General features: G+C 31.7%; 1 protein-coding gene across 1 annotated transcript in view; it reads left to right on the top strand.

Moving 5' to 3' along the window:
• The window catches only part of LOC123211639, an 89,631-nt gene that overhangs the window by 78,516 nt on the left and 66 nt on the right, over nt 1-11,049 (top strand). The window contains exons 4-11 of the mRNA XM_044630431.1: nt 736-1,494; nt 2,575-3,216; nt 3,792-4,334; nt 5,181-5,465; nt 6,771-7,412; nt 7,733-8,275; nt 9,046-9,651; nt 10,348-10,982. Coding sequence (XP_044486366.1) covers nt 736-1,494; nt 2,575-3,216; nt 3,792-4,334; nt 5,181-5,465; nt 6,771-7,412; nt 7,733-8,275; nt 9,046-9,651; nt 10,348-10,982 — 4,655 coding nt within the window. The remainder of the gene's footprint in view (nt 1-735; nt 1,495-2,574; nt 3,217-3,791; nt 4,335-5,180; nt 5,466-6,770; nt 7,413-7,732; nt 8,276-9,045; nt 9,652-10,347; nt 10,983-11,049) is intronic.

An 11,049-nucleotide genomic window follows, 5' to 3' on the forward strand; every position in this document is an offset into this window, starting at 1 on the left:
CACAACAGACAAGTCTAATAGGTGGAGGAACTCTTCATGTATCAACCCAAAGACCTTCCATCAACCAATTGATGTTAGATAACTATTGGGCCTACAAATATACTACACCAACACAAAATCAAGATTTGAATTAGGGATCAATGAATTTTATTTTCCAATTCATAAGGACATTAAATTTTCTATTGCAAATGAAAATAAACAAAGGGGTACTTTTCCTTTTGCTTGACTATAATAAATTTGTTTTTCTCCATAAATCTATTGAGTTAATATATATTAATCGTTTGAATATTTTAGTTGAAGGGTATTATTCAGTTTGTTGATTAAAAATTGTTGGTCATTTATGTAATTCTTGTTTAAGGTCTATTTACTTCGTAAGATATTTATTTAATTAATAATTTTAAATGCATAAACAGATTGTGAGCTGGAGAAAGTTAATGAGTAATATGAGTTTCACACGCTATAAACCAGTTTCTTATTTTTTTGTATTAAAATTTGGCTCATAATAGTTGATAGGACTTTTGCCTTGTATTGTTCTGTTTACATCAATGTAATGTACATTATCTCCAGATTAAAGATCTGGTTATATATATTTTTTACTTGCTTATTAGATGTATATAACATGTGACACCTGTACCATTTATATAAAAAAATCCTAGTTATTTATTTATGCGTTGCAGTGCACTCGTTGATGACTTAATAGTCACACCTACTTTTTTACTTGTTCATAATTTTCAGGTCATACCAAATTTGGAAGAGTTGGGATTAGACGCACATGACTTCAGATTGACATTCGTCCACTCTGAAATAGTTGAGAGCTTTGGCAAGCTTAAAATACTTTGGCTGGGTAATTTTGATGATGAATTTGTTGCTTCTTTGTTCAATTTCCTTCAAAAATTAAATTGTTTGGAGTCACTTGGATTTATTGATGGTAGTTTCAAAGAGCTATTCCCCTATGAACAAGGACATATATGGAAACAGGATTTTCTAGGGAACACATTTCTTCCAAATCTTCAAAGGCTACGAGTGCGTAGATGTCATTGTTTGACAATGTTAATGCCATTTGCAATGTCTTTCAAAAATCTTGAAACTCTAGAGGTATACAATTGCAATGGATTAGCCAAGGTACTAACAAGTGAAGCAGCTAAAACTCTTGTCAATCTCACAACAATGAGAATAAGAGAGTGCAAGCTATTGATAGAGGTAATGGCAAACGAGGGAGACAAAGAAGAAGAGATTGTTTTTGGCCAATTGAAAGTTTTGGAGCTTCACTGTTTATCAAGCCTTGCATTCTTCTGCTCAGCCAAATATTCTTTCCAATTCCCTTGTTTGAGACAAGTTATTGTGAGTCAATGCCCAAAATTGAACATTTTTTCGCAAGGAATTTCAAGCACACCATTGCTAAAGGAAGTACAATTGACTAAGCCAGATGATGATGTAAAATATTTCTGGAAGGATGGTCTCAATTCAACTATTCAACAAATATTTACAGATATGGTACTTACTCTCCACTAAACTTTTGTTTTTTTCTTCCTTTTACAACGTTGCTATTGATATATATATATTTTAAATATTACTACTAATAGATATGTTGGTTAGAACTCAATAATAATAATACTAATAATAAAGAAAATATAAGATTTGAATAAAATATTTAATTAAGATAATATTTTTGTGATTATGATATAATATTTAAGATTAGGATAAAATGTTTGATTTGAAAAAGGTAAAATAAATAGAGATGATTATATTGAGAGGACAAGAATATTGTTATTTGGTAAAAATAGAGGTGTTAACACTTTTATTTTAATATTAATAAAATTCATATTAAGTCTCTATCAGTTTGTAATATTAATTGGGATATTAAATATATTATAATTTTGATTTTATTGGAGAGATTAATGCAATGTTGGCAAGGTCATAACTACCAGAGCATTATCTTCTATAGACTAGGGTGAAAGGTTACCAAACTCATATTTCGATTGAATTAATTCCATTATGCCACGAATCTCAATCTACTAATGACATATCCAAATCAATTGCAGACTAAGCAAGTTTGAAAACGTAAGGAAGATGTTTGTTCAATTTTTTCGATAAGTTGGTTTTTGAACGATTATTTTTTGTTTTATTGGATTTTGGGTTTTCTCACACTGTTCTAAATCTGCCATTATACCTTGGTTAAATTTTTAAGAGAACTACGTGTAACTCCACAATTTATTTTTTCTAAAACCCAGTTTTAATGTATATTTAGATAGTCAATTGCATGCAAAAAGTATATTATAATTCTATACAATTTAATCATTTTCTTGTTAATATATATATTCACGGCCACATAGTGGCTATTTTCTTTGCTGCCTGTCTGATTAGTGGCAGCATATGATTAAGTCTGTCAATGGTCTTTCTTGTCCAACTTTGAGGTGGTCCTATATAAAAATGAGGGACACAAATTAAAACTATAAAAATAAATAACATTGTCACTACTTAAATACTCATTTTCTTAAGCTTTTTTTTTTTAGTCTATCAAAATTCAAAATATTGATTATACAGTGGTTTAATCCATTTTTTTGGATTTTACAGATTGGTTTCCGCAACATGGAATATGTCAAGCTCTCTAAACTCCCCACATTAAGGGAGAAAATTTGGAACGAAGGATTGCCAGTCGGCTTATTCTGCAATTTAAAGTGGTTAGTATTGGATGAGGATTTTGATAAGTCAACTGCTTTTCCGTTCCATGTATTCAATGATTTAAGAAATTTGGAGACTTTGGAGGTGAGAAATTACCATTCATTGGAAGATTTATTTGATATAAAAGGAAAGACAATAAGGAACAGTGAGGAAGAAATTTTGGGCTTCAACAACCTGAAATCACTGAAAGTTCACAGTTGCAGCAGCTTGAGATATATATTTACTCCTGCTATCATCTTGGGCCTTGATCAACTTCAAGAGATTGAAGTGAAGAATTGTGCTTTGATTGGAGAAATTATTACAAAAGACGAAGGAAAGGAGGGAGCCATTGATAAAATTTTCATCCCTCATCTGAATTCCATTGTTCTTGAGCTATTGCCTGACTTGACAAACTTCTATTCAGGAACTAACTATTTGGAATGCCCTTCCTTGAAAAGTATTACTATAGCCAAATGTTCAAAGATGGAGACGTTTGTTTTCTCCGATTTGAAGACGGACCATTTTGATCATAATGTACCTCTTTTCAATGAAAAGGTTGTCTTTTCTTAAATAATTTTCTCATATTTTGCAGGAAGAATTTTATTTTCAAGAATTTTTCAGTTCTTCAATTATAGTATCTTAAACGTTACTCTAACAAATAGAAATTTTCTTTCTGGGCATTGGTGAAAGAAGATTTCTCTAAGCTAGTTTTAATTTTTATATTGTGGTCAACAATCTTTGTTATCATTATCTGAACTCATAATATTGTTGTTATGGTTTTGTACCCTACAAACCTCAAGACTTGATCACAATGCACATATTTTGCAAGAAGAATTTTCGTGTCTAAAAATTTTTCACCCCTTCAGTTATAATATCCTTAGAAGTTACACCAGTTAGAACATATTTTTTTGCGTAGGTGAAAAGGTTTTCCATTAGCTAGTTTTAATTTTAACATCGTGGTCAACAGTCGTCATCATTATTTGAGCTCAAAATATTGTTTTTATGATTTTGTTCCCTACAAACCTGAAGATTTGATTTGGTTTAAAAGTTGTTCAACCTGACTAAAAACTTTTTGGTTTTGAGTCATAAATAATTGCCCCAATATTAATGTCATGAATTGTCTGTTGCAGGTTGCTTTTCCAAGCTTGGAGAAGATGGTGCTCTTGCACCTTGTTAACTTGCAGCTGATATGGCACAACCAAAAACTCCATGTGGAATCCTTCTGCAAACTAAAAGTAGTGAGAATCGAATTTTGTGAAAAGTTGTTGACTATTGTTCCATCTAGTACTCAAGAACGTCTCACCTTTCACAATCTAGAGAGTTTGAAGGTTAAGAATTGTTGGAGTTTGAAAAGTCTTTTTCCAGTTTCTATTGCTATTGGTCTTGTGCAACTTAAAGAGCTATGGATATACTCTTCTGGGTTGGAGAAAATTGTTTCTGAGGAGGAAGTTAACGGGGCCCCAACATTTTTGTTTCCACATTTAAGAAACATCCACCTCGAAAATTTGCGGGAACTCAAATGTTTCTACCCTCAGTTGCACACAATAGAGTGGCCAATGCTAAGAAATTTGGGTGTGTATAAATGCAAGAAGATAAAAGTATATATTGCCCAATTTCCTAGCTTCCAAGCTAGAGATGAAGGGAGGCAGCGTTCCCTTTTATTGTTAGAAAAGGTATGATTTCATTTGCATCCATACTCATAAATAAAACATTTGTACATTATCCAGATTGATTTGATCATCATCCCTTTTATTAGGGGTTGCACTTTCTAGTACTATTGGTGTACAAATATGTATCCAACACAAAAGACATGCTGAATAGGTGGAGGAACTCTTCATTTATAAAAACAAAGAACCCAAAGTACTATTGGTGTACAAATATGTTAACCAATTGATTTTAGATAACAACTGAGCCTAAAAACATAGTACACCAACTCAAAATCAAGATAAAATTATTCATTTGTGAATTTCAGTGTCCAATTCATAAGGACAGTAATGTTTCTATTGCAAATGAAAATAAACTAAGGGCTACTTTTACTTTTTCTTGATTATATTAAGTTTGTTTTTCTCCATAAACCTGTCAAGTTGATATATACTAATCATCTGAATGTTTCAATTGCAGGATATTATTAAATTTGTAGATTAAAACTTGTTGTCCATTTACGTAATTCTTGTTTAAAGTCTATATTTACTTCGGAGGATATTTATTTAATTAATAATTTAAATATATAAATAAAGTATTGAGCTGGAGAAAGTTAATGTGTAATATGAGTTGCACACATTAGAAACCAATTTCTTATATTTTGTGTTAAAATTAACTAGGATAAATGTAGGTAGGACTTTTGCCTTGTATGTTTCCATTTCAACCATCAAATTTACATTATATCCAGATTAGATGTGTATAGCATGGGACACGTACCATTTATATAAAAAAGTCATAGTTATTTATTTGTGCGTTGCGGTGCACTTGTTGATGTCTTGATGCTCACACCTGCTGATTTACTTGCTCGTAATTTTTAGGTCACACCAAATTTGGAAGTGGTTGGTTTAGACGCTTATGCCTTCAAATTGGCATTCCTCCTCACTGATCTAGTTGAGAGTTTTGCCAGACTTAAGATACTACGGCTGCGTAATTTTGATGATGAATCTATTGCTTCTTTGTTCAATTTCCTTCAAAAATTAAATTGTTTGGAATCACTTGATTTTAGTGATAGTAGTTTCAAAGAGCTATTCCCCTATGAACAAGGACATATATGGAAACAAGATTTCCAACTTCAAGGGAACACGTTTCTTCAAAAGCTGCAAGTACGTAAATGTCATTGTTTGAAAATTTTAATCCCATCCGCAATGTCTTTCAATAATCTGAAATCTCTGGAGGTATGCAATTGCGATGGATTAGCCAACGTACTAACAAGTGAAGCAGTCAAAGTTCTTATCAACCTCACAACAATGAGAATAAGAGAGTGCAAACTGTTGACAAAGGTAATAGCAAATGATGGAGATAGAGAAGAAGAGATTGTTTTTGGCAAATTAAAAGTTTTGGAGCTTTACTGTTTATCAAGCTTGACATTCTTCTGCTCAGTCAGTTATTCCTTCGAATTCCCTTGTTTAGAGCAAGTTATTGTAAGTCAATGTCCAAAATTGAACATCTTTTCTGAGGGAGTGTTACGCACACCATTATTGAAGAAAGTACAACTGACAAAATCAGATAATGATAAAGAATATTTTTGGAAGGATGATCTCAATTCTACTGTCCAACAAATATTTACAGATATGGTACTTACTCTTCTACAAAATATTTTTTTCTTTCATTTTACAACATTGCTATTGATATATATTTTAAATATTACTACTAATAGATATGTTTATTTGTAATATTAATTGGGATATTAAGTATATAATAATTTCGATTTTACCGGAGAGATTAATGCAATGTTGTGAAAGTCATAACTACAAAAGTTTTATCTACTATAGACTAGGATGAAAGTTCTCAAACTAGTATTTCTATTTTATTTCCAGGATTCTGTGAATCTCAATCTACTGATGACATGTACAAATCAGTTGCATGTCAAGCAAGTTTAAAAGCAAGGAAGATGCTTGTTCAATTTTTTTGCCAAGTTGGTTTTTGAACAATTATTTTTTGTTTTGATTTGGATTCTTGTTTTTTTCAAACTGCTCTAAAAGCCATTATACCTTATTAAATTTTTATGGGAACTAGTTGCAACTCCAGAATGCATTTTTTAAACCCAGTTTTAATGTATATACAGATGGATGAACCTAAATGGTATCAAGTGCATGCAAAAAGAATATAATAAGGCTATACAATTTTTTGATTTTCTTGTTAATATATATAGGGCTCCGTAGTGGGTATTTTCTGTGCTACCTGTCCAATTAGTAGCAGCATAAGATTTCAAATCTATCCATGATCTTTCTTGTCGAACTTTCAGGTGGTCCTATGTATCAATGAACAGACAAATTGAAACTATAAAAAAATAAAATAAAATTTTCATTACGTAAATATTCATTTTGTTAAGCTTTATTCTTTTTTAAGCTCTCAAAATTCAAAATATTGATTGTACCGCGTTTTGACCCATTTTTTGGATTTTGCAGATTGGTTTCCGGAACATAAAATATTTCAAGCTCAGTGAATTCCCCACATTAAAGGAGAAAATATGGAACGGTGGATTTCCAGTTGGCTTATTCTGCAATTTAAAGTGGCTAGTATTGGATGAGGTTTTTGATATATCAAGTGCTTTTCCGTCCCATGCATTCTATGATTTAAGAAATCTGGAAACTTTGGAGGTAAGAAATCACCATTCATTGAAAGATTTATTTGATATAAAAGGAAAGACGTTGAAGAACAGCAAGGAAGCAATTTTGGGCTTCAGCCACCTGAAATCACTGAAAGTTCACAATTGCAGCAGCTTGAGATATATATTTACCCCGTCGATAATCTTGGGCCTTGATCAACTTCAAGAGATTGAAGTGAAGAATTGTGCTTTGATTGAAGAAATCATCATAAAGGACGAAGGAAAGAAGGGAGTTAATGACAAAATTTTCATCCCTCAGCTGAATTCCATTGTTCTTGAGCTATTGCCAGACTTGACAAACTTCTATTCGGGAACAAACTATTTGGAATGCCCTTCCTTGAAAAGTATTACTATCGCCAACTGTCCAAAGATAGAGACGTTTGTTTTCTCCGATTTGAAGACGGACCATTTTGATTATAATACACCTCTTTTCAGTGAAAAGGTTGTTACTTCTTAAATAATTTTCTCATATTTTGTAAGAGAATTTTCATTTTCAGAAATTTTCACCCCTTCAGTTATAATATCCTTCAAAGTTACACCAAGGTGAAAAAGGGTTTTCTATTAGCTAGTTTTAATTTTAATATCATGGTCAACAATCTTTGTTGTCATTATCTTAACTCAAAATATTGTTTTTATGATTCTGTTCTCTACAAACCTCAAAATTTGATTTGGTGTAACAGTTGTTCAACCTGAGTAAACACTTTTTGGTTCTGAGTCATATATAAATGCCCCAATATTAATGTCATGAATTGTTATCTGCAGGTTGCTTTTCCAAGCTTGGAGAAGATGGTGCTCTTGCACTTGGATAACTTGCAGCTGATATGGCACAGCCAAAATCTCAATGTGGAATCCTTTTGCAAACTAAAAGTAGTGAGAGTTGAATTCTGTGAAAATTTGTTGACTATTGTTCCATCTAATACTCAAGGACTTCTCACCTTTCAAAATCTAGAGAGTTTGAAGGTTAAAAATTGTTGGAGTTTGAAATGTCTCTTTCCAGTTTCTATCGCTATTGGTCTTGTGCAACTTAAAGAGCTATGGATATACTCTTGTGGGTTGGAGAAAATTGTTTCTGAGGAGGAAGTTAACGGGGCCCCAACATTTTTGTTTCCACAATTAACAGACATCCACCTTGAAAATTTAAGGGAACTCAAATGTTTCTACCCACGGTTGCATGCAATAGAGTGGCCAATGCTAAGAAGTTTGCGTGTGTATAAATGCAAGAAGATAAAGGTATATGCTTCTGAATTTCCTAGCTTCCAAGCTAGAGATGGGGAGAGGCAGCCTACCCTTTTTTTGTTAGAAAAGGTATGATTTCAATTTCTTCCATACCCACTCATAAATGCAACATGTTCACAATCATTCAGACACGTTTTATCGCACTAATTATAGTATGTTAAGTGTACAACCCAAATGACAAGCTCAATTGGGGGAGGAACTCCTCCGATATTTAAGGTGGAAAACCTTTTGTTAACCAATTGATGTGGGACCCCCATCAGCCAAACATTACAGTACACCGAATCAAAATTAAGATTTAAATTAGTGTTAATCAACTTCAGTTTGCAATTCATAAGTAGTACATTAATGTCTCCATTCCAATTAAAATAAACTAAAAATACTTTTCCTTTTGTATGATTAAAATAGATTTCCAGTTGCAAGATGTTATTAGTTTTCGAGATTAAAAATTGTTTTTCATTTATGTAATTCATGTTTCAAGTGTATAATCATTTAATTAATAATTTTAAATATAAAAATAAGGTGATCAGCTGGAGGAAGTTAATGAGTAATATGAGTTGCACACATTATAAACCTTTTTTTTTTTTTTCGCATTAAATTTTGCCTCATAAAAGTAGATAAGACTTTTGCCTTGTATGTTTTCATTTCAGCAATATAATTTACATTACTTCCAGATTAAAGATCTGGTTATATAAGTTTTTACTTGATTATAATTAGATGAATCTAACATGAGACACTTTGTACCATTCATATAAAATATTTCTAGCTATTTATTTGTGCGTTGCGGTCTTCTTGATGTCTTAATGCTCACACCTACTTATTTACTTGTTCATAATTTTTAGGTCATACCAAATTTGGAAGTGTTGAGATTAGATGCACTGGGCTTCAGATTGGTATTCCTTCACTCTGAACTAGCTGAGAGCTTTGGCAAGCTTAAAACGCTTTGGCTAGCTTACTTTGATGATGAATTTGTTGCTTCTTTGTTCAATTTCCTTAAAAAAATAAATTGTTTGGAGTCACTTTGTTTTAGTGGTAGTAGTTTCAAAGAGCTATTCCCCTATGAACAACGACATATATGGAAACAAGATTTCCAAGGGAACATATTTCTTCAAAATCTTCAAAATCTACAAGTACGTAGATGTCATTGTTTGACAATTTTAATATCATCCGCAACATCTTTGAAAAATCTTACAACTCTGGAGGTATCCAATTGCAATGGAATAGCCAAGGTACTAACAAATGAAGCAGCCAAAACTCTTGTCAATCTCACAACAATGAGAATAAGAGAGTGCAAGCTATTGACAGAGGTAATAGCAGATGATGGAGACAAAGAAGAGGAGATTGTGTTTGGTAAATTGAAAATTTTGGAACTTTACTGTTTATCAAGCCTCACATTCTTCTGTTCAGCCAATTACTCGTTCAAATTCCCTTGTTTGGAGCAAGTTATAGTGAGTCAATGTCCAAAATTGAGCACCTTTTCTCAAGGAGTGCTAAGTACACCACTACTAAAAAAAGTACAACTGATAAAACAAGATGTTCATCAAGAATATTTTTGGAAAGAGGATCTCAATTCCACTATCAAGCAATTGTTTTCTGATATGGTATTTACTCTTTCACAGAATTTTTTTTATTTCCTTTTTGTGTCGTTACTATTGATAAATATTATATATTCATGGATATTTGGTGATAATTTAAAATTCTGCACTATTTCTTAATATTTTGCTACCGTCTATTCACATATATATATATATATATATATATATTGCTTATATTCTTATCTTCCTGTCTAGTAAGTAGCAGCACAAGAATTCAAAACTTTCATGGTATTCATATGTAAGTTTTGCATGCTATTCACATCTAAGTTCTTATTTTAATCTCATTAGCATGTTTCTTAAAATATATGTTAAAGACCATCTTCATAAAAGGTTTTATATTATTAATTTGATAAAGATATTTTTATTACAAGAATGCGAAACGTGTTGATTAGGAGTTAGGGCATTATTGTCAATATTCAATATTATAATTTAATCAAACATGGATATGAATTCTTATTAAACTTTATGTAACTTTCTTTGTTTTGGCTCTTAAAAATCAAAATCTTTATTGCACTTTATTATAAATAAATTAATATTTGGTTTTCATAGGTTGGCTTCTGTAACTTTGAACATTTGATACTCTCTGAATTCCCTATCATGAAAGAAAAATTACGGAATGACCAATTGCCAATGAACATATTCTGGAATTTAAAGTCGCTAGTGGTGGATAAATTTTCAGATATATCAAGTGGTATTCCATTGAATGTGTTATGTCACTTCAACAATTTGGAATTGTTAGAGGTACAAAGTTGTGAGACACTAGAACAAGTGTTTGATTTGGAGGTAAATCGTCAAGAAATTTTGGGCTTAAAGAAGTTCAGATCATTGAAAATTGACAATTGTAATAGCTTGAAATATATATTGACTCCATCTGTACTATTGTGCCTTGTTCAACTCCAAGAGATAGAAGTGAGAAATTGTGCTTTGATAGAAGAAATCATCAAAAGCGAAGGGGAGAAGGATGTAGGAAGTGATAAAATTATAATCCCTCTATTGAACTCCGTCATCTTTGAGTCATTGCCTAACTTGACAAGCTTCTATTCGGGAAGTAAAATTTTGGAATTTCCTCCCCTAGAAACTATTATTGTTAAGGACTGTCAAAAGATCTATAAGAAGGAGCTTAGTATTCATCTTTCATCCATTTTCACTGCTAAGGTAAGTTCGTTTCGATTCTTCTTATACTGGTATGTTTTATCAAATAAATCCACATATGTAGGAAACAAAATAAAGGTTTTTTTTTTTTTCTAAAAA

This window comes from Mangifera indica, chromosome 3 (genome assembly GCF_011075055.1).
Source record: "Mangifera indica cultivar Alphonso chromosome 3, CATAS_Mindica_2.1, whole genome shotgun sequence".
Lineage (NCBI taxonomy): Eukaryota > Viridiplantae > Streptophyta > Magnoliopsida > Sapindales > Anacardiaceae > Mangifera > Mangifera indica.